At 42.4% G+C, this 24,803-nt stretch overlaps 1 protein-coding gene across 4 annotated transcripts in view; it reads right to left on the bottom strand.

The window, feature by feature from the left end:
- Positions 1–4,507: 4,507 nt before the first annotated feature.
- The window catches only part of Gpatch2 (G patch domain containing 2), a 162,509-nt gene continuing 142,213 nt past the window's right edge, over positions 4,508–24,803 (bottom strand). For 3 of the 4 annotated variants that reach the window (XM_013519850.1, XM_013519835.1, XM_005374711.2), the window contains 2 exons: positions 19,620–19,708; positions 4,508–7,944 (listed from right to left, as the gene is read on the bottom strand). In XM_013519850.1, the coding sequence (XP_013375304.1) occupies positions 7,724–7,944; positions 19,620–19,708 (310 nt within the window). In that variant the 3' untranslated portion in view covers positions 4,508–7,723. The remainder of the gene's footprint in view (positions 7,945–19,619; positions 19,709–24,803) is intronic. The other variant, XM_013519852.1, reaches the window with a different exon arrangement.

Here is a 24,803-nt window from a genome sequence, read left to right as displayed (position 1 = left end):
TAATTATCTGGCAGAAGAAATTTCAAGGCAGTTGAACTTTTGAGGCAATGGCATGGTCATTGTTGGGGGCATTTAGCCAGATTTATGTTGAGAATCAAGAGCAAAGAGCCCAGTAGGATGATTTAAAATGTTGTGAGCTTGGCCAAAGAGGAAGCTCCAGTAAATCTGTGGACTGCAAAGATAGAACTGAGGAGATCTCCATTGCTAAGAAGGAACATGAGAATAGAAGATGGCCTGAGGCATCACAAGAAGCAGCAAGTCTCCACCTCTTGCAGTCTCAAAACTGCAGAGGTGAAAGATTTTGCTTTGAGAAGAATGCTGCAGAGCACTGTGTTCCAGAATGGTGGTCACAGCTGCACCTGGTGGTGGCATAGAGAATTTGCTCCTCAGAATTTGATTCAGAGTGCCCAGTGATCCAGGCACTCAACCCCTGTGGCCAAGTGAGGGGAAGGCTTGGCTACTGCTCCAGGTGGCAGCAGACCTTGGCATCATCCATGTGGCACTGGTTTTAGGTGCATAAAAAGTGTAAGAGTTCTGAGGTTAAGGAAGCTTCCACCCAGATTTCAGAAGAAGGCCTGGGCGGCCAGTTAGTATGCCCTTAAGAGGGTAGTATGTGAAGCTGTGTGAAGCAAAAGGTGCAGTGGAGACCTCAAAAGTTTGGAAAGCCAGGAACGTGGATTGTCTGAGGAATGCTGCTAGGAGGGAGCAAAGTAGGCCCAAGAGAGAAGCTGTGGGAGCTGTAACCACTGGAAGTGCCACAGAGGTGGACTCATGCAAGCTCTTTGGAGCTCACAATGTGCCACAGATTGCTTCAGATGCTGTAGATGGAAACACAAGACACACTGTTAGCCCTGCTGGATTTTAGACTTGTTTTGGTCCCAATGCTCGGTATTCCCCCATTTGTACCTTTTGGAATGGTAATGTTTATTTTGTGCCATTGATGAATACTGGAACTGTGTAACTTTTCATTTGTACAGGGACTCACAGCTAAGAGTTTGCTATACATCTCAGAGAAGACTTGGGACTTGGACTTTTCAGCAATGCTGAAACTGTTAGGATTTGGCAACTCTTGCAGATGGACTAAATGCCTTTTGCATAAAGGGATGTACATGAGTCTTTGGTGGGTGAAACTTGAGGCTTTTATAGGTAAATGGATGCAACTAAAGAGTATACTCATAAATGAAATAAATCAGACCTACATGTGTAAAAAAAATAAAATAAAATACATTTCTGAAATTGGTTTACATGATACTGTGGGTTGTGGAGAACAGTTTGTCAGGTTGTTGCTTTCTCTTGATTTTTCCTTTCTCTTTCTTTCCTTTCCTCCTTCCTTCCTAAAGGTACGTCAAGTTAAGGGACATTTTCAAATTGATCACATGTAAGGTTTACGTTGCCCTGAGCTCCAGGGTCCTGCACATGCCCTATTCAGAAGGTGGCATAGCTACGTAGTTGGTGCTCATCAGATACACATGGGCTCCTTTACTAGGGGCAGATTCTCAGTGATGTGCCTGTCCCTTCATGGTCAGCTTTGGCCAGTGGATCACTAAGCCAAGTGACACACGTTGTGCCTGCCTCCAAGCTGGTATGCTTCTCCTGTGCCCTTTCCCTTGCCACACAGTTGGGAGCCAACAGGTATTAAATACTCATTTATTTCACAGGGTCCCTGGAGTACACACTCACCGGCTCCTACTGAGCTAAGACTCTGTATTCTGCACCCCTGACACTCTGAGGATTGGTGCCAGGGTGCCACTCTCCTTGGTCATCTCTGTGCTTTTCATGATCTGTACTCTCTGCTAAATGTCCACAGGCAACATCTTTCGGGGTAGGTGGGCACGGAGGAGAAACAATCTTAGAAGAATACAAAGAAAACATTTGGTTTCTTGTTTCCAAGCGTTTGGTGAGATGGAAACGTGACCGGGAACCTGGGCTCCCAAAAGCTGGCCTGTTGTTCCTCCAAGTTGGAGCTACTCTGGCCTGGGTGTCGGGTTTCAGGGAAGCTCTTAGGACTCACTGGCCCCCAGCAAAAGAGGATTCAGGGGTGTCTGTGGGAGTCCGCATGCATTGGAGGGTCAAATTCTGAATTCACTTTTTGTATTATCTGAGGGCACTCCTACTCCTGAAAATGCCTCACGGTATCTCCTGAATCTGAAAAAGTGAAGAGAAAGACTATTTGCTTTGATGTAATCAGATTCTCCAGAATTTAATCCTATATCCTATTTATGGCTGAGCGAGCCATTCAAAATTAAAATGAACCTTTCATCCCTGTGTATCATAAATGGGCATTTATCAGGATGATATGATTTTGCAATCCATCTGAATACGGAACCAGAATTTGTTTGCCTTCCGCCTCACCATGTAATTACCATGCAACAACAACAAAAGTGACATGTTTGAAGAACAGATAAAATGCTGTAAATTGGCCAGTAATGGTGATATTTCCTCATCTTCTGAAAAACCCATTTATTCTCTCTCAACAAATCAAGGCGTTGTCAGCCCATCCTCATCTTGTGGCCGGAGGGGCTCCACCTATTTCTGGACGTGAGTGACTCCTGGAATGCAGATGAGGCGTCCTAACGAAGGTGCTCCGCCCGGCAGCTGGCCCCTGCTTGCCTCGATTTCTAAATCATCCATAATGGGGCCAAGACCTCCTGCGCACTAAAAAGAGCGAGCTGACATGCTGGACAAACTGTTAATTTTTTCCTGAAGAAGCTGCTATATCGCACATCTGTCACGGGGGTGCAGACCATTACTCGCTGAGTCGGAGGAGAAAAATCTGCGGCTGTTTTCCGGCTGAGTTGTGAAGGGATCTAATGGAGAAGCGCAGCAGTGTGGAGCCCAAACCTGGCTTCCTCGGGCGCCGGGCTGTGCCCTCCCTCTGTGGGGCTGCGAAGGCCGTCGCGTGGTGCTGTCTCTGTGAAGATTCCAGGTAGAGGAGAAGGCTGAGGAAGCGCGTAACAGCCAGGCTTGCAGATGTGGGCCGCTGTGCTCGCAGCTGGGAACTGAGGGCCGCAGAGCCGGGCCGGGGATGCTGGGGTTCTGCCCTTTAAATCTCACACCGTGAATCTGCGCTTCCAAGGGCTTCGCATCCCCCTGAGAACGATCTCATGCATCTCACTCTTTGCAGTGCAGCACGGACGCCCTGAACTGCTTCCGCCACGGACTCCGGCCACCAGCGAGGAGCGTCGGAATCCTGGGTTAGCCACACAGGCATCAAGCAGAAATCGTGTCTGGACACTTCCTACATGTGTGCTGCAAGTCCAACTACCCCCGTTTTTCCTCCTCTCTTTTTTCTAAACTCACTTGCTCATCCCGGTTGTGAAATGCTGGTATATGAAGAGCCTCATTTCACTGAGGGTTTGTTTACTCTTAGAAAGCAGAGGCTGTTGGCTTACTGTCCTCCAGCCTGCGTTTATTAAACGATGGCACTTTCAGGAAGAAATCGGCACTTTTTAGAAATTTCGCAGGAGGATGCAAACAGAAGACAGTTTTGACTGTTTTTATTTGGAACAGTATTATGAGTCTTATCTCTACCATGTGACAGTTGAAAGCCAAGCGTTATGTATTCTTTTAAAATGCTAGTGATTTATTGTGAAAATTCAAACTAAGGGAAATAAAAACGTTAAAGTAACAAAAGTAGCCTTCAACTGCTGAGTTTCACCCTTCAAAAATTAAGGCGTAAACACAGGACATCCTTTAATGCCACAGGATTGGGTTTGTGGGTCTGAGAATGATTTAAACTCTCTGCCAGTGCAAAGACAGGAGATGACTCTAACGTTCAGATAAAACTCAAAGTGGCACTAGTAGATCATACTCCTGGCAGCTAATGGCACCAACTCGCTAGAGACAAATCTGGGTCTACTTAAGACGTCAGGTGTGTAAAGTAATGAGTCTGTGCTTAGGAGGAGCCCAGGAGAAGGGGCCTTCCTGGTCCGCTTGTAGGTGAGCATGTATTACTGCCATTCTGCTAAATCAATGAGTATTTAATACCCGTTGGATTAAAAAAAAACCCACTTACTTTAACAACTCTACTCCCTTTTTCAGGAGAAAAGACAAATTTGATCAATGTAAGTAGTGGAGGGCCTCTTACAGCAAACAAAACTCAAAGAAAAGTGAACATTTTGATGAGTGTTCTAAAATATTTAGATATCCTCACAGCTTTAAGGCAGGTACAGCTTTCCAGCAGGAAATGGGGTGCGTGGGTGCCATGTAAAGTGGTCAGGGAGGGAACCCAAGGTCCCCCCCCAAAGTCAGAACTCCTGTGTGGGAAGCAGCTTGGGGACAGTGGGCCAGATCCTGAGTCGGGGACAACAGAACGGACTGGAAAATGCGGCAGAACAGGTTGCAACCAGCTACTAATACATCTGTAATTCAAATATATTTATCAGGTTTTTTTTCTCTAAGGTTTTTTCTAGATACTGAACCTGTCCAGTGGTTAAATTAAAAGTAATTTAACTGCACTGTTAAATGTTAATTGTCAATGAGTAATAAATTAAAAACAACTTAAGGATACTTTCAATTTTATTTTTATTACTTTAGGTTGAAAGGAAAACATGTAAAGCAGAAACACAATGATTGCTTATAAATACCATTATTAAACATTGTTTTATTCTTTCTTTCTTTATTATACCATCAGTACAGCTTCCTACCAAAAGAAAAAATAAACCTAAAAATAATCCTAAGTATTATTTTCTAACAGCTTCATTTTGCAATACCAGTGAGATCACTTTTCTTTTTAAGAGACAGAAAAAAAGATGAAAATAGTTTTAAAATGGGTATCAGCAGTGATTCTCCTCTTTCATGAAATATCTGCCCAAAGAGAAATGTACTAAAGGGAAGCATTTTAAGTTAGTTAAGAGAAAACCAATTAATAATGTTGAAATGAACATATTAATAAAAGCAGCATTTTGCAATCATGTCTGTAAACTGCATACATGTGTGCTGTAAATCTACCGACATGGACATATTGACTGTAACCCTACAGTTCTTTTGAGACATAGTGTCACCATGTAGTTCAGCCTACCCTTGAACTCACTAAGTAGCCCAGGCTAGCCTCAAAGTCTTGGAGATCTTCCTGTTTCAGCCTCCTGAGTGCTGGGATTACAGGAGTGTGTCACAATGCCCAGGTGTAACCTTACTGTTTAACTCCTGTTTGATAACCACAGTATGAGTTATAAAATCTGCGTCTTCAAATGCTAAGACCAATGAACTAGTCAATTTTAGTTAGCAATGAATTTTCTTTTAAAAAGGTGTCAGATAATTTAAAACTGCAAACGAATCTGAGGGGTATACAGCTGATAAAAGAAGGAAGGAAATGACTGCAGCACACAGTCTGGCTCATATCAAGTCAGTGCTGTGGCCACTCCCACCCGTCTGGGATACTGTGGGGAATGGATTATCATCTCGGCAGGAAGGAGGCACAACCAGTTATCTGCAGAAGGCAAGAGTGGCTTCGTGCGGGAGCGGGGAGGATCTCGCCACCTTTTCAAGGAGCTGTGAATGACGCATTCTACACCAGGAACTGTTTTGGATGCTTTGGGTCCTAGGGACATGTTCCTTGGCAGAAATTAATGTAACTACATGCAAAACATATATTAGTGGGTTTCATATTCTAGAAAGACATTTGGGTTGCACTGAAATTTCCTAATTGTGATGTGACCGGAAGGTGGGCTCTGCGCTGAGGCCGGGAGTCGGGGGTGGTCGGGGGCTGCCCTTCCCTGCCCCGAGAGGGCCTCGCAGATTCTGCAGTTCACCATCTCCACAGGGCATGAATTATGCTCCTTCTGTGAGCTGCAGGTCGGGCTCTAGGGGTCAAGACGGAGAAGCCCCTTCTGTTCCTAGAAACCGTGAAGGATGCTCTTCGGGGTGCTAGGCAGGCTGAGCGAGCATGTTCCAGGAGGAGCTTCAGCAAGTTTGTACCAGTGCAGAAAGGGACGAGAAGAAGCCTGCATAAGAACTGCGCGGGTCATCACGCCCCGCATCACGTTGGTATGCGAGTGTTCTGTACAGTGAGGGTTTGGCAACCTTTAGGACAAGACGGAGAGAAAAGCCACAGCCTCCTTTCCAGGAGGGTCACACCAGCTTTGCCATGGCCTCCCCACTACCAGGGCTCAAGACTGGGCTTTGTGAAATTCTAGGACTTCAGAAGATTTCAGGCAATGGAATTAAAAAACAAAATTAAAACTAAAAAACAAAACACATTTGCAATAGATCTTCGGACACCATACACTATTACAAAGAAGTTTTAAAGTCTTTACATAATCTCCACCGTCACTTCCCCCCTACATAAATACAGTGAGCATTTAGACAAAATAATTTAAACATGGCAAATTTCTAGTGACAAACTTTCAGAAAGTAACCATCTAAGGTCACTTTGGCTCACACAAATGCTTCACGGAGCAGCTCAGCCGGCAGTCTACAGTCCCTTAAATGTCCTGCTCTCTGACCACACGCCCCTAGGAAAGAAGGTCATTCTTAAAAGAAATGCGTACCTTTGGCAATCCAGAAAGTCTTTCAAATCATAGTGACTCTCCCTCCCTGACTTGGCAGGGGACATGTTTTTGTTTAGGGGACCACCGGACAAAGATCCATTCTCTGTTGCCTTTAAAAACTCTTTCTGGACAACTTGCAAAATTTAAAAAAAAAAAAAAAAAACTACTAGAAAAGTGATTTATATGGGCTCTCTTGACCTTTACTCAGCAAATACAGGTCTTTAGAAATAGAATGCAGTAATTATTAAATCTTCATGATGAAAATAACAAACCAACCCCATCAAACTAAGAGTAATTTAGAGTCTTCGATACTATGACACATGGTGGAGAAATACCTCAATCCAAGCATAACATAAAAATAACTGATTTTAGATGTGAAGTATCAGCTTGGATTTTTAAAAGGGGATTTAGGTTCCTTTCCCTTTCTCTTGTTCACCTTGTAAAGGGGTCAAGACATTGCCAGAAATCTGAATTCTTGGGAGAGCCGTTTAACCCTTCAAATAAATTGATTCAACAGTCTTATGATTTACTCCAACAATTAAAATTTAAAATCAGTTTCTTACACTTGAGTTGATCTTAAAAAAGTATCAGCCTTTGGGAAGAGAGAGGTAGATGTCAGGATGAATAGAATTTACAGTTCAGTCATGGTAAATTTTAAAAATACATTTTTCTTTCAATAATTGTTTTATGTGCTACATGAGGTAAAATTTATAAAATCTGCACTAAAGTAATGTTGAGGGCACTCTGGTGATAATGGTGAGGTTCATTTTTGTCACATGTCTGAGGCAAACAGGAGTTGCTCTTTGCTGTGAACGTTATACTACGTTGTCCAAAGCTATGAAATTAAGCCAAATTCAGGGACTATGAAATCGCCCAGCCTCTCAGCATTTCGCTTAGAAAATGAAGAAGGGATGAAAGGAGGTATGACCCTACTTTGGAAGCACGCGGTGCTCACATCTATCTGGGCATCGCATGCATACACGGACTGAGCTATAGTGAGCAGCATCGACGTCTGAGATCAAAATAAGAAATGGCTAGAAATGACTGAAAGAATTTACAGGGCACAGGTGTTCGCTTCAGCACCATGGACAGTGTCCCTCCGCAGGACTGGATTGGGAAGCTAGTGATAAGTTTGAGGCAACGTTGATTTCTTCTTCAAAACCAGAAGGTATAAGTCGTTTCAGAACAAAGGGACAGCTGAGTAAAAACTGTAACACCTTTCTTTCTTGCTCTTCTCAGGGGGATTTTCCTGAGGCGGGGGTAGGAGCTGCAAGAGTGCTTTTTGGAAGAGGAAATCCAAGTCCTAAGCCTTTTGGCCTCTGCACCGCTCGGATTGGCTCTGCGATCCCCTTGCCATCCCGGCCGAGGCCCGAGCCCGGACTCCAGCCCATGTTCTGCAGCATGCGGTTCCCAATGTTGTTTTCTAGGATGGGCTGGGCGTTTTCACCGACCCACCCTGCAACAGAACAGGAGAGCACACGTCAGGGTGGAGGGAGGCGAAGACCTTCAGCTATGAAACCTGTGTTCGCCTATGTGTTTTGTTGTTCACAAAGTCCCGGGAGGGGGGCGGTTACTTACACGCTTGGATTCACCTTCCAGGACTTACTGTAATTGAGGTAGCAATGGAAGAACCATCCGTCTCACTTAGACGGGATTCCATCTCTGCAGGCTTCTGCTCTCTCACATGTAAAACAGGCACAATACAATGCAGACTGCCTGTCTCACACAGCTTCAGGACCAGGGGAGGTCATGTGTCTCAAGGACATTCTTTAAAGTACGACCTACTCTACACACAGGTTTATTTTCATGACTGCATGAGCCTCATGGAAAAACATGAAAATCACCAATTTATAATATTTTAACACCTTACTTTTGGCCAGGACCTTGACATTCAATGGCCAAAATTAAAACCAAGCAGAAAGCACAACTGGGGGCATCTTCAATTCTTAGGAAGTTTTGCTCTTAGACTCCTCTTGTTACTTATTATTTAGCCCTCTGTGTCCTCTGATTCTCTCCACCTTGTCTTCATGGGTCTACACTTTAATGACAACAGCAGCAGGTAAGGAGGGAAAGGTGGAGAGAAGCCATAAGGAAGATATATACCAGCTGTGAATGAAAAATATGGTGACTATCTAAATACAAAATCATTATGGTAAAAAACAAATTGGCATCAATCTCCCTCAAAATCCTCCCCCTCAGTGTGAACACACTTGTCCCATCCTTCTGTCACTTTCTGTAGCAGTTCTGGAATCCTCTTTCATCAGTGTCTGTAGTTGTGCTGTCATGGCTGTCCTGATGTCCTGAATCAATTCAAGACATTTACCTTTCCTGGTCAGTTTTACTTGGAGAAGAGCCAGAAGTTGCCCAGTACTGGATGTGGTGAATACGGTGGATGATGGAATGCTGTAATGCTTTTAGGAGCTTGCCTTTCGTGTGGATGGCTCTTAGCAGCAGCATTCACTGCACTTTTGATCACACTTCATGAAGACACGGTGGAAAGAGGACTTCCAGAACTGCTTCAGAAAGCAGCAAGAATGATGGGATAAGCATGTGCAAAGTAAGTATAGGGGGGTGGTACTGTGCAGAGGACTCATGGTAAGGTGCCTTTTATGATAATAAAATTTAACATTGAAACATGCATCAGGTATTTTGATCATGCTACCTATCTTCACAGCAGTCCTCCTAAGCCTCGAGGGTAGAACTATCTCCCTTGTAAACATTTTTCATTAGTCCGTGTTTGCAGAGCATTATGATTACATCCATGGTGGAGAGCTGATGCACAAACACAACGTCCATTAATTCTTTTCCCTTCCCCATCCTCCTCCTGCCTTCCTTCTCTAGATCCCTTTCCATTTGCAAAAGATCTGTCTCCCTGGTTCCTACTATTCATCTTTTATTTTACTCTATAAATCATTTATACTTTGAGTTGCCCGTATAAGAGAAAGCATGCAATATCGAGGTGCATTCCTTTTTTCTACAAATGACTCAGCTGAATTCTTTTTTATGACCATGTCTACTCCATTATGTACGAATATCACCTTTTTTTAATGCACCAGCTGATGGAGGTGTAAGATTTGGCTATTGTGCTGCTATAAACGTAGGTATGCGTGTATCTCTGTGATATGATGCCTTTAACTCATCAGGGAAGATGCCTAGAAGGTGGATGTCTGGGTAAATGGAGTTTTTAATCTTAGGTTTTTGAGGACTCTCCATACTGACTTCCATACTGGGTGCACTGGTTTATAGCCCCACCAATAGTGCAGAAGGGCTTGTCTCCCCCGGCCTGTTCCCGTTTGGGTAGCTCCCCTCTTAAGGACTCGAGGGTGCTTGTGGAGTGCCGGACGTAGCACATCTTCACTCTGAAATGCAGACTGTGTCGACCCAGGCAGAGGTCAGAACGGGCAGCTCAGTCTTCTCAGAACCTCATGGCCCAGCCAGTCTCAGCACTCACGCACACCCCGGATGCGTCCTGCCCCTCCTCGCAGCAGCGAGTTTTTCCCTTCATTATCAGTTTGCTTCCTGTCTGACTCAGGCATATGAGAAAAGCACTGCCCCTACCTTAGCTGCTAATTTGAACGGGGCATACTGGGCAATAGCAACTACATCACTCCCTGTGATCCTGAACTGCAGAACATGGAAGCCGTAAAAGAGCTAGAGATGAGCTTTCCAAATGGTGCCTTTCTTACTTACCACGAAGAGGTCACCCTCTTCTCAAGGCCCTATCTCAAACATTTTGGTAGTCTTAATCTGAGTGCACTGTCAGATCTGGAATAATAGTAGTGATTCTTAGCATTTACTAAATCCATTACAGGGAGTAAGAACAAGTCACCACAACAATTAGTTGGCTTTGGACTCATCAAATGGATTCTCCATGAAACAAGAACTTTAACATGGAGCAGGAAAAAAAAATAACAAAGACCAAAAACAAGAACAAAAAACCACCTCCAACTGGCTACAGCTTTGATGGAAATGCCCGGTCTCAATGAAAATGTCTTCACTACTGTTTACTGATTGAACAGGGGAAAATATACATACGCAGAGATTTTACATGGGGGAATCTGCTACAAAAACAAAGAAGAGCTCTTCGTCAAATGTCTTGCTAAATGTATCAGAAAAGCAGTTCAGCCTTCATTTTGGAGTCATGGTGATAGTGGTGACCCAGCCTGACCTCAGAGCTGTGGACTTCCTCTGAGCAGCCGCCGCTGAACTCTGTACCTTGCCTCCTGTCCCTGGATTTTTCAGTGACTGCCACGAGTTAATTGATTTTGGTCCACAAGCTAAAATCAGACCAGAGGTCTAATGTTGCTTCAGGCCACACATCTGTTTATCTTTATATTTTTGGCACAACAGCTAGCAAAAGAGCAACCTTAAAATTTGATATTTAATAAAAAATATGAGGGCAATTTAAAACATCTCCATGGAAAGTGCTAAGTGATGGTCCATTCTGGGTCCCAAAGGGAACTGAAAGTGGTAACTGATTCCCAGCATCAATTTAAGACGTTGGTGTTTCAATCCTGGAGACTTGGGGTGGCCAGCCTACTCCTAAGCGTGTGTTTTTACAAAGGTGAAAACGAACTCATTCTAAGTTTTAAAATGCTATGTTCATTTATTGCAAAAACAAACCATCATTTTATACGTTGAAGAGAACAAGCAGAAATAAGGACATTTAGTTTAATTTAATACTTCAGGCAAAGCCTCTCCATACAGGAAAACATCCTATAAAGAAGCAACACATCCCTTCTTTGTCATGGAAAATGCTGTAGAGTGGGTCCTCTGCCGGTCTGCGGTCCTGTTCTGTGAGATTACGACCTAAGAGCGGACACCTCAGCCTCTGCACAGGTGACACCATGGCCACCCTGTCCTTTCTTCCTGTTCCTGCCATACTAAGTCTTCCAGGAGCCTTCCAGAAGCTCTGCTTCCGGGTGCCCTCGTCCCTAGCCTGTCTGCTGGGTCTCTGTGGTTGGTCACTGCCAAGCCCGGTCCGTGCTTCCCCGTCAGATCTTCCAGAAAGCACTGAGGATGGTACTTCACTTGTGCAACTGGCTCAAGAGACAAAGCTCCTGTATCGGCCTCTCTCAGCCACTCGTCTACCTGGCTGGACGCAGGCTTAAGCGGCGGGTTGCTCAGTCCTTTGGCTCCTGAAGTGCTGGACTGACGCTGGGTCAGCAGCCCGTGGAGGGAGGTGGCTTTGGCCCCGTCCCCGCCCCGCACTCAGGTCTCGTTAGCTCACCATCCCTCTTCTCTCACCTTTGCTCTCATGTTTTACCAGCCAATTATCCTTATTAGTGGTCATTAAAACAGTGACCTGTAACACTGGCCTCTCTTCTCAGTGACTAATTTAGGGACACAGACATAGATTACTTTTAAGAACTCGGGGAGCAGCATTCATTAAGCACAGTCTGAGAAGCGAAAATGGGGTAGTGCTCCTACTGATGGCCAAAAGTTTGCTTTCGTTTTTTTTTTTAATGTAGAAAAGCCTCACTAATTCAGAGTATTCTGAACTTGCTCTATAATATGCAGCTGTGTCTCAGATGACTCATTAAGTAAAATCAGTTCAAATGCCTTCATTAATTAAAAACAGAGTGTACTTTTTAAAATAATGGAAATTGAATGGAAAAGCAATTACTTTTTTTCTTAAGTAATGAAAACTGAATGAAAGAATAATTCTTGGTAATAGATTTTTTTGTGTTACTGAAATACACTTCTTATGGAATGATAATGTATCAAAAATATTCATTTTCAAAAATCTAAAAGAAACCCCTTACAATAAAGGCACCCAGGGATGTTTGCTTGCTGTGACACCCGCCTTCCTCTGAGAAATTTTAGTGGAGATAATGTTTCAAATCATTTAAGAAAATTCACAGAGTAATGCATGAATTGTAATATTAACCTCTCTCCATTTGTAGATGGAAATACATATGCTGACATATTTGGATAACTTAGAATAAAATGATGCCCCACACCCTTTAGAAATTACAAATGTTTCCATATCCATCAATTCTTTTGAGCTTCCTTATCAGCCTAAAAGGTAGGCATGACTGGCCTCATTTTATAGATGAAACTGCTATTCAGAAAGGTAATACACCTGGCCCAAATCAACTAGTTAGAAAATGTCCCAGTGGGAACCTCACCTTAGGATATATGAGCTCAAATGTTACCCCTTCCACTGACTCAGAATTATTTTCTATTAGGTCATTTCTTCTCCTACATTTTCCCAACTGACTGAGGCTTTAAATCTATTCAAATATTTAAAACTCCTGGAAAAAAAATATTAGCCTTAACAAGTATTACAAATCTGACTAATGAGTCTGAAATATCTTCAGGCTCATTTTGTGCAATAAACCTAGCTACTATAGCTTTCTTTTGGTAGTATTTAAATTGTGCCTTAAATTTTAGTTGGTTTTGTTATAAAAAGCATAAACTAGGTTTCATTCTTTTATTCATTTTAATTATCTTTGAATTTAACTGGTGGATTTACTCCATTTATATTTATTGTAATTACTGATAGATCTGGATTTACTTTTACTATATTATTTAGTATGATTTATCTTGCTTTTTCTACACTTTTGTGTCCTTTTGGGCATCTACTGCTTTCTTATACTAGCTTGAAAATTTCTGTTATTTTAGTGAATATCTTTAATAGTTAAACGTACATCTGACTTATCATCAGATATTTTACATATTATTATGGTAAAGAATTTCAGACTGTTTGTGTTCTCACCTAAGTTAATCATTTTCATAGTCATTGCTATTATTACTTTCACACATGCCATATTAGTTTAGCCTTAAGGAAGGGATCAATAATTCATTTCTGATTTTTATCTTTTGTAATGGATTCTATTTTCTTCTACATGAAGTATTAAATTTACTAATGACCAGTTTTTACATAAAAGTGACTTTCTTTCACCCTTCATCTTGGGTAATAGTTTAGCTGGGTATGCAACTTTAGGTTGATTTGGTTATTTTATCTCAGCACTTTGAAAATATTATCTCTTATTTCCTAGATTCTAGTGTTTACTTTTTTTTAAAGGTTTGCTGAAGTATAGCTCCTTTCTTATGAAGGTTATATTATTTTTTTCTCCTTGGCTGCTTTTAAGTTCTCTTTGTTTTTGGTGTTCAGAAGTTTTCTACAATGTGCCTAGATAGGACTTCTGTTACTGTTTATGTCTAGATGTCCCCAAAGAGCCTCATGCACTCCTTGGTGGGCCTTGTGAAAGCTGACTGGATCATGGGGATTGCGACCAATCTGAAGAGGCCGGTCACTGAGGTGTGACCCGGAAGGGTGTATCTCCCTTTGCAGCTCCTCCTCTGACTCTCTGCTTCCTAGCTTCCATGAGGTGAACAGCTGTCCTCACCCAGACACTTCTACCAGGCCTTTCTGCTTTGGAGCTGGCTGACTAAGGGTTGAAAACCCGGACCAAAGTAAAATTCTCTTGCTTTATGTTGCACGTGTTGGGTATTTTGTCCCTCTGATGAGGAAAATAACTAAGACAACTTTATTGACATGTAAACCTCCTGACACAGACATATTTTTTCAATATGAAAATTCATGTTTTCTTCAGTTCTAAAAATTCCTTATGATCTTCTTGACTCTTGCAACTCCACATTCTTTGAAACCTTCTTTCTGTAAACTGTAGTGGATACACGTTGTATTTCATTCACCTGCAAGTGCTTCGGGTCTCTTTTGTTATTTTCTATCTTTTATCTCTCTGGACTGTTTTCTGGTAGTTTATTCAGATTTCTCTGAAATTTCCCCCTCTTTTTGGCCGAATCTAATCTGCTCTTAGCCCACAAAGTGATTTTTTTTGCTTTCAAAATAAATAAAGTAACCTCAAATTTTTTATTTGGTTCTTCACCACATCTGTCCCCACAGTTATTTCCTCTCATTTTTGAATGCATTTTTCTAATAAAGTTTTTGATTTTGTATGGAGTCATCTTCAGTAAGTTTTTACTGGTGGCTTTTCTTTGTCGCCTGGGTTGAAATCATACCCCTCTAGGGTGGTTTTGCTTTTGTGTCACGGACCTCCTGTTATCTTAATTTTTGTCAAAGTGTAATTTTAATCTAGAAACTCAAGTGAAGGTAGCCTTGTGGTAGCAACCTTCACAGAAATTTCGATTTGAAGCCTAAGCAGAAACAGCCCTTATTTTCTAGCAAGTCTGTGAGTGAGTGAGTGTTGTGGCTGTGTCTCGATGTCCCCCAAAGCCTCATGTAGTCGTAGGTGGGGCTTTTTGGGAGGTGGCAGGATCTACAGTGTATGATGCTGGGATTAATTCCTGGTGCAATGCTAGGAGCAAGAGAAGTAGGATTAAGGGTGTGAATGTTAACCACCCCCCCAAAAAAATAGCCTGGATAAGATAAAAGGGGCAGAAACATGCTGTTAAGGTCCCTTGTTGCTTTGTGCTCGTCTGCCCACTGTGAACTTTTTCTCCTCTGTGATGCCACTTTGTCTTGGAGCCAGTCAATTATGGACTGAAACATCTGCAAACTGTGAGCTAAATAAACCTTTCCTCTTTGAACTTTGGGTGTCAGGTATTTTGTCTCAGCAATGAGAAAGGTAACTAAGACCGTAGGTTTGCTTCTAGTCTTCTGTTTCTGAGGTCAGAGCTTTTCAGAGGTTCTGACTTCCAGAGCAGTGGGAAGGTGGGGCTCCTTTCCCTCAGGGACCCTGACAGGAGGGGGTCCAGGTCTTCAGCCTGGTAATCATGAGCCTGGGTGTGGGCTTCTCAGGGCCACTTCTAGTCCTGAGCCATTGCATGTCTGTCCCCCATTTTATTCAGCGTTGCCTGGTCTTTTGTAGGCTGAGAATTTTCTCATTTAGTTTTTACAGTGCCAAGAACAGCAGTTCTTTCTTATTTCCCATGTGTGTGGCCTCTGTCCTTCAGTGTTCGCCGCACTGACTGACAGTGGAGAGCGACTCACTGAAGCTCTCCTAAAGTACAGGCCAGGAGCGTGTCAGGTGGCGGAGAGCTGCACACTTCCTGAGCCTTTGCTATTCATTGAGATGGAGTCTGGTTTCAGAATTACAATCCCCTTGGAAAGGTTTGTTTTCAAATCCTGGGAAATATAAGAGAATCCACAGTGGTGATGAGAGTCTGGTGATAAAACAAGGTAAAAAATACAGCCATGGGCTAATTGGGGAAATCTGTGTCTTTAAAAAGCAGGATGGATGTGCCAAGTACTTCTGGTTTTGCCCGATCTGACCTACTGGGAAGCACAGCGTGTAAAAATATTAACCCATTACTGTCAGTTATATTTACCTTGACTACCATAAATGTTAAGAGACGTTTTGTACTGAAGTTATGGTAGGATGTGGAAGAAAACGTTGAAAAGTTACAAACAGCTGCAACGTAGCCTCTTGCCAAAGACTCACATGTCCATAAAAACAGGTACTTTAGAGCAACGCCTATACCGAGACAGTGGGCACTTCTTCACAACTCTTTTTTACAGAGGAAAAGGGCACTCCTTATATTGAACATTTTTACTGTGGCATTATCTCAACAGAAAGCAAAAGAATGACAGGCAATATTAATTTTGAATAATGTTGGGTTCGATACTGTAGCGTGGATAAAACATTTTTTAAAAAAGTAGTAGCCACAATATCTGTGAACATAATTAAGTCTTACTATCAAGTCCTCAATAAACTGACTTCTACCAAAATCACAGACCACAGCCAACACTGCTGTCTGCCTTTAAAAAAGCGTTAATAAAATTCTTCCTATTTTGTTCACTGCTTCTCTTCACCTTTACAGATGACAGTTTTCAAACTATAAAATGCATTCTGCTGGCAAACCTGCTTGCTTCAATAGTTCTCAATTTTATAATAGTAAATCTACATCCTTTGCTACTGAGATGGCCACTATCCTCTGGTGTGTGGCTCTGAATGAGGCAGAGAACAAGCCACACATTAAAAAGAATCAATACCTAACATTATCAATATTCGTTATAGTTTGTCAATACAAAATACAAAGGTGAAAGAGCAGTAAATAAGCTAAAGCACTGAAATAAATTTGGTGTTCTTGTCACAATTAATAAATGTTCAACCAGTAATACCCCTGGCTGGTCTACAGTCTTCTAAAGAGACTGAAATCATGCTTCAGGGCTGCTGCTAAAAGAGGATGAGACACATTTCAATATGCGAGCACACAAACATGATCAGATCTTGGGTTATTAATTTTATGGTGGAGTCAAACCTTTTTAAAGGTATTATTACTTACTATGAATATAACATAACTCTTTATCTTGAAAGTCATAAACTCTTATGCAAGTCCAATTTGGGATTATGAAGTTAAAGTGCCTAATTATAGTACCTTGTTTTGGTAAATCTTTCTTACACTTAGTGCTTTATTGTGTACTATTTCACATAGAAATAGGAGAGGATTATCAACATTCAAGCTGTCATTCTTTTCATGCTTGCTCTCTATTTCACACGAAAGAGAGTTTTCTTCCCTTGTGTTTTTCCAGCTTAGATTTAATATTTACTAAACATAAAGATGAAAATATATCTCAGCTCAGAGTGAGTTTCTGGGAGATCTGCAAAGATCAGTGAAAACAGCAAGGATATCCTTTTCAGTATAATTCTATATGTTAGCTTAACTTTGGAAGTTTAAAAATATGTGACTATGTATTATGTCACTGACTACAGTCCAAAATTTGAAAATTATGATTTTCCAGGGACAGGATGATTTGAGATTCATAACTTCATTATCACAGTGAATTTATGCAAAAGCATTTCTTACTTGAATCACTGCAATAATCTTCACCTTCCAATTGATTCATTAGTGTTACAAGATATTCTCTTTACAACTGAAGACTTTAAATAACCTCACTTTCTTCCCTTTTGAAAAACAGTTATACACAGACTTGATAAAAAAATCTCACTGAAAATGAGTAGCGTATTTCTCCTACTCCACTACTTTTTGAGTAACTAAAAATGCATGAAGTTTTTTATGAATTTTATCTTTTAAGTAAACTCCAACAGTATAATAAAAATCCTGAATCTTAAAAGAATCACAACAGATTTGAAATGTAACACTGGACCATGCCATGCAAGCTTTGACAAGAAAGTGTTTGAGGCCAAAGTTTGTTTGTACCTCTGGTGTGCCTACATGACTTCCTCAGACGCTGCTGAATTGTATCAGAATCTCCGTGTAGGAGTAATTATGTTACCCTTCCCTCAACCGTCATCTCTTTCCTTCCCACTTCACATACGTTCCCAGTGTTGGGAGCTGACCCTGGTAGTCTCTGTTCCTTAGGGCTGGCACTTTCCTCAGCAGCAATTCCTAAGACTGTTCTTGTCCTGTTTCTGCCACTAATGTTTGTGTCACTGAGAGACGAAGTGATGCAGAGAACCATCCAGCTGGAAGCGGGGATGCTGAAGAGCCCTGTATCTGCTTCATGGGAGATGGGAATCGAAGAACTTAGCACACACATTTGATCTAAAGAGTGACTGTTTCTTAGGAAGGGATGCATTAGGAATACTCAGTGAATGCGCTTTATCTCTACACAGGAAGAGCGGCACAAATCTTCTACACAACAAAGCCTATAACAGATTCAAGTCAACATATGCACTAGGACAGTCTTTGCAAATATATATGCGCACAAAGAGGCCAAGCTGTTACAGAAGAAATAAGGGTGAAGGCTCACACAGACCAGGCTTCACATCTCATCCAAGTGCTGAATAATTGTGTCATCCTAGGTAGCTGACCAATCTAAGTGCTGAATAATTGTGTCATCCTAGGTAGCTGACCGATCACTTCTCTGCATCTTAAAAATTTTACTCTCTGTAAAGTGACGACAGCAACACTCAGATAGATGTTACAGATACAAAAAAGAGTAAAGTTCTGGTACCTAGTAAGTGGTAAATATTATTCTACATAAATTGAAGCACACTATACACAGGTGTCTTTTAAGTCCAAATCCTGAACGTTCAACAGGACTAGGGAGATGAAGCATAACTAAGTGTGTGATTCCATAACATAGCCCTTTATATGGAACAATGTGCCTGGATGTGCTCTCACTATAAGTTAGTCTTCGATTTTTTCAGGGCTGAACTATGGAAGAGACAACATAAGCTTCACAACTTTTATTTCTTTGAAACTCATTACACAAAAATTTTCAAATATATATATATACATCTCCTTTTCTTCTTATTGCTTATTCTTCTGTTTATATAAATCCTAGTTTTGTAGTCTATGATTAAAATCACTTTACTTATAAAAGGTTGGTCAAATGAAGTCGAGAGAACCTTTGTAGACTTGAGAAGGGAAGGCGCCCAGGCGGTGGGTCCAGACTAACCCTCCTTGTAACTTAGTTCAAGCATCTACACTGAAAACATTCTCATGGCCAGAGTCTGCTGGCAGCGCCAGCCGCTGTTTATTCATACAAGGTGCTGTCCACAATTTAAGGTCCAGTTGGCCTCCCACCGCCGACTCACCTGGGCCTCCCTTCCTGCTGCTCTCGCATGAGACTGTGCAATGCAGATGCACCTTCTGTGTGTCCGTCACTACTGACCGCTGAGTCTCTGCCCTACCGGGAAGGCCTCCTGCCCCACTGCTGTAGGGTGACTTCCCTCTGCTCAACATGGGTAGGTTTTCCTGACTACATTCATTATTAGAATGCTATGTTACCAACATGACATTGTTCTTGAGGTACACAAGGGAGATTTTCTTTTTTTTATTCTAATGCTACTATTGTCTAAATAAGAAAAGCTGAACCTGAGATTGCTGCAGAACTGGGACTAGAAAGCAGATGACTGCATTCAGAAACCAGGCCTCCACCTGCTTCCAACACAGGACCTTGTGTTTGACAGTGCTGCTATATTTTTTGAACTTCTTGCTATTAATCTGTCCTCGGATTGTTTGTTGTTTCACCGAGGTATGCTTTACAACATGTCTAAAAAGTTTTTGAGACCAACATATACATAGCCCTTGTAGTTTCTGCATTCTTTGATATCTCAGAGTCTTGCACTAGGGCAGGTATGTGGCAAAGATTGCCATGATTTGCTACCTAGGAAATCTACACAAGGAACATGCACTGCATCCTGACACCAAATGCAAATGGTTTACGTGTTTTACTCTTGATGATTTATGAGTCTCCACCTGTGTCCCACTCCAGGCCCTCTTTGGTGTTACCTGCAGCAGTAGGTCCAGGCAAAGGTGCGGCTTTTCTTCTCCTTTTGATGTCTCCGGTGCATAAGGATCCTAAATGCATGCTTGTTTGCCTATAAGTAATTATCAGAAAAAAACTATTAACAAAGAAGGAGAAAAATGACACATAAATACACAGCTTGTATAATCTGAACCTAAATCAAAACATTCTCCACAAAGATGGAGCTGCATCGTAAAACCACCAATCTTGTTTATATCGAAACATAATTACGTTTGTTGACAAGCGTTCAGCAGCTAAATGCGCCATCATAAATTGTTACTGGAATGAATAATATAAAAGGGATGCTTTTTAATTTTCAAAACTGGCAATCTTTCTGGCTCAACATAAAATCAAACACTGTTGCTTCTGACAGGAAAATAGCGAAGATTAATTATCTAAAGAGATCACAATATTGTTGCTAGGTTATCAATTGGTTACTAATGCTTTACTGTCAGAACAACATTTATTACAGGAAAAGTATGATCAATTTCTCTTAGGATATTATGCAGCAGTGAATTCTCTTAAAACATTTTGAATAGATAGAAGCAAACAGTGATGTTCTCCTCATAATTTATATGATTGCAATGTTTGTTTATTAGCAAGGTGAGAAAATATAATTTGAATACACCAATGCTGGTCTACTGCTACTAAGCAGTGCAAAGTAATACTGGGTTATATATACAGTGATGTGATATATAAGAACAGAGAAGTAGACTTTCTGCTACTCTTGGAACCAGTTACAATTAAGAGTATTCTGTCTAAGGGGCTGGGGATTTAGCTCAGCGGCAAAAAGTGCCTGCCTGGCAAGCGCAAGGTCGTGAGTTCGGTTCCCGGTACCGGAGAAAAACCAAAAAAACAAAACAAAAAAGAGTATTCTGTCTAATCTTGGTCTCCTAAACTAAGAGATTTAGAAAAATAAATGGACCAATCAGAAATCCAAAGGGATAATGTAAAGGTAGAAATGATTCCAAAGTCTTCAAACTTCTCAAGCTACAGAAAGTGTCTGTGTTCATTTCCTGGATCGTAATCCTTGATGTGGGGTTGGGCTTGGGTGTGGGACCATGAAGCAGAAACAAATGAAGCACATTTGTTGTAGTACATGGTCTTTCAGTAATACATGGAGATATGTTATAGTATCATATACTATAGTATCTATAGTATATAGAGGTTTTAAAGGATCCAATTTGAAAACCACATTATTAGAAAAGGTAAAAGGAAAAAAAATAATACAAGTAAGAAATAAGACATCCACTACACTCACACAAACAGAAAAATTAGTGCTGGGGAGTGAAATTACTTCAAATAGAGATTGTATCCATAAAGCGGAGGAAAGTTACAATGAAGGCTTGAAATAACCCAAGGAGCACAAACAGACAAACGCACCATGAAAAATCTACCAGCAAAGCTCAACAGGAAATGGGCATTTACCTCGAGTCCACACTGTTTCTCTGTTTTAGAAATAATATCTATTTCTGTACAAGCTAGTTCATTCAGCTAACATCTTTGTCTGCTTTGCCCTCAAAATGTTCATTAACATGCAAAAACTGTAACATTTTACTGGATTTTGAGGTGATGTATTGTCTTGTGATGCTAAGAAAAAAATGAAGATTATGACCACATTTACTTTTTTAAAAACTAGATAGAAATTTTAAAATATCAGAGAGGTTTTGTACAAACATTAACTCATTTATTCAGCAAGCATTTATGAGTGAGTACCAGGAATGCAGCGTGAGGCACTGTACCGGGAGTGATCACAGGGAGCGGGTGGGGAAGGGGACAGAAATGGAGCCCTCAGTCTATACCACTGCAGGGAGTTAAAGACCTCATGGAAGAGTCCCAGGGAAAGCCTTATATGGTTCAAATAAGTAGGGAGGGTGGTGGTGGTAGGAGGGACAGCATTAATTACATATTAACAATTCTAAACCTGTTGAATAGACACATGTGTTTTCCTTGTAGGGAAAAATCTGTGCTCCAGTGGAAAAACAATGTTTATAATCATGCCTTCTCGTCATCAGAACTCTAATGCTGTGGGAGCTGCGGTACACTTCTATGCTGGAGTAAGTGGTTAATCATTCTTGTCTGTAGAGATGCAAACGTCCTGTAGAAGCACAACTCTGCCTACCGTTGCATAGCCAATTCTTCTGTCCCCTGGAATGCTCATTACAGTACTGCTACGCGTGCTCCTCTGCCTTCTCCTCCGAACTGATTATAACGTGTGCCCAGTCTCCTCAGCTCATTAATGAGCTCAGTGCAGCCTTTACACATACCCACTTTATATGACAGCTATGGTTTTCCCGCGCTGTGCAGAGAAGTGTCTGCAGCTCAAGGTATTTGGAGAGCAGTGCTTAGGAAGGGTGTGGGCACTGCGAGTGGAGAAGGCTGGTGTCATGGGGCCACACATGGCACAGACAAGCCCTGGCGGCCTTTGGTTTTTATACTGATGTGGAGTTAGTAAAGTGTTACAGAAGAGGAAGCCGACCAGATGGGTGAGACGGTGGTAGGAAGCTTGGCTTGGGCAGGGTTGAGACTCAAGACTGAGAGGCCAGCTAGGTCTGTAAGTGTCCAGGCACAGTCCCCTCCCAGAAGTTCAGCTAAGGAGGGACAGACACCACATGGGGCACACCAGGGCCCACTGGCATGTCCGGGGAGGAGATCGACCAAAGTGGGAAGGTGTCTTTGTGAATCAGGCATAAAACGGAATTATTTAGAAAAACGTATGCTGGATTTTATTACTCTCATGTACATTTCAGCTTCAAGCCAAGCTAAAAGTTTATTAGCCAGAGCAAAGAAATACATATTTAGAAAGAATGACAATGGAAACTAAAGTGTGTGGCACATAGGAGGTGGTGGTGTCTGCAGACGGCGCTCTCCTGCAAGGTGTATATAACTGGAGCATTTTAATTGCTTAGAAATCATTCTCTCAAGTCAGTATTGCACAAAACTGCTTTGTGTTTCCTTTTAGCACTATTTAAAATGTATTAGGAAGCCCTGCTTACAAAGATAGCAAACAACAAACTTCAGGAACAACCCTCTCTTTCAGACCTTTCTCTCAGGTGCCCCAGCGAGAATTCTCTTTTGGTTATCTTTACAGAGCAAATGGAATGTAACACTTTCCTCCAACTCTCCTTCGTACCGGACACACACACACAGGCAAAGAGAAGTGCGCAAGGGGAATAAAAGTGAAGGGAATAAAGTCAGCAGCACAGAACCTGAAGATCTGGGCCACGGGAAAAACGGCCAGTTGTGTTGTAGTCGCGCCAGCACAACCGAGCATCTGCCACAGCTCAGGGACAGATCAGGGGACTGACCAGCAAGATCGCCCAACTCAGGGGTGCCCTTCCCTCTAGCTTCACGAGGGCAATGGAGCTGCTACAAATAATTCCGAGTAAGGTTCCTGTTACCTGGTTGTCACTTAGTTACGCTCAATGTAAAATGGAACAGTCAAGGCAGTCCCCTCTTCCCTCCGAAGCAGGACACCTCGCTTCCTGTCCCAGGGGAGAGCTGGAATTTTTAGTTTCTTTTTCTTTATTTCCTTTGTTTCTGCTGCGGCATTTTGAAGAATGACAATGTCCTTTGGACAGGTCTAAAGTTATTAAAAGAGGATCTTGAGATCCTCCTGTAAAAGGCACTGTAAGGAAATGAGTCATCAGCCAGGTCAGTGTGTTCCTTTCAGATTTGCCTGGGGGAGAGAGGGGAGGAGAGGAGTGGAGCACATGTCCCCAAGTGGGCACGGTGAAGAAGGGACGGTGCCACGTTCGGGTGGCCAATCAGTTATGGTTGGAAACATGGCTCTCTGTGCCTCAGTTTTGAAAAAATTTTCTATTAAACATTAGAAATGCACATTTCAAAAATAAGCCTTTTTGTTTCGTTTTGCTTTTTAAGATGTAATTGGCTTCTTGTGTCACTTGCTGGAAGCTGTCTGTTTAAACCGCAAGTGGTGGCCACAAGAGGGGCATCTCGTCTGGAGGAAAAAAAGTAATAAAACAGCAACACTCAACTGAAACCAGAAGCAAGATCCCAGTGAGCACCACCTCGCCTGGAAACCCGGCTTTGACAAGCAATGACAGGAGCGAGGCAGGCGTGTCAAACACAATAACACTAAAGAGAAGACAATATGAGCTTGTCGCTTCGTTGTGCGTGTTTACAAACAGAGGCTGCTCCGAGAGTTAGGCCGAGTTAAAGCTGCCCCCGGACACAGTATGTTCCCAGGCAGCGCGGCCGGGCTGCGGAGCGCAGACAAACAGATGTGACTCCGAGCCCCGGCATTTGGCAAGAACACTCACTGTCACTTGGAACAACATTGGCCCAGACAGGGCATCAGCTGCGCAGAAAGGAAGCAGGTCTGCGATGTCACGGGAGCACAAGGGTGGCACGGAGAGGGTCGGGTCGGGGACATCGGTGCCGTGTGGATTTCCTTTTCTAGCCCCAGTCTCCCTCCCTCCCCTCCCCTCAGTGTCACCGTGTCTCAGTCTATTAAAGAGAAACGCAGACAGCAGCACTGAGCTCTTCTGCCTTCATGCCGAACGCACGGCAAGCTCCGAGACATTTCCGGCAGAGGTGTTTTCCAGCCAGGAGAAGGACCAGAGGTTAAAACCCGTGCTTTGGACGGTGTTTTCTTTCAAAGCCCCTGCTGGACCTGATCACTGTCACTCATGGGGCCCTTTGCTGTGGGAGCAACACTTCACACGGACTGTCCTTGGTCCTGGGGCCGTCTGTGTGTCTCTCTCTGGTTCAGTCCCTGGACGTCACACTCAGCCCCACCCCACTTCACTTCTCTTGCGAACAACCTTGGCTTTGGCAGTTTCAGTTCACTGTACTAAAGTCAGTATTTGGGGTCTGGTGGCTGGATCACTGCTGTACTCTGGATTTACCCCACCTTGGCACACATCACCGAATATTTTATTTCTTTTGGAAAAGAGGTCATTGCCTAGATCTAGGTGTTCATGTTCTGGCCCTAAAACTTGATCCAGTGATGGAGGCTTGCTTGCTTTCTTGCTCGCTTTCTTTCCTTCCTTCCTTCCTCCCTTCCTTCCTTTTATTATTTCTTTTGGAGGGGACGGTACCCAGGACCCTTGCACTGAACTATGCTCCTATTTTTTTTAGATTGTTTTTTGTTTTTTTTACGATACCATGAAACTTAGTGTACTCTCCTGATTAAGTGTCTATGG

The sequence above is a fragment of the Chinchilla lanigera genome, unplaced genomic scaffold (assembly GCF_000276665.1).
Source record: "Chinchilla lanigera isolate Chin_1 unplaced genomic scaffold, ChiLan1.0 scaffold00005, whole genome shotgun sequence".
NCBI classification, from domain to species: Eukaryota; Metazoa; Chordata; class Mammalia; order Rodentia; family Chinchillidae; genus Chinchilla; species Chinchilla lanigera.
This window is presented reverse-complemented; position numbering and strand designations above follow the sequence as displayed.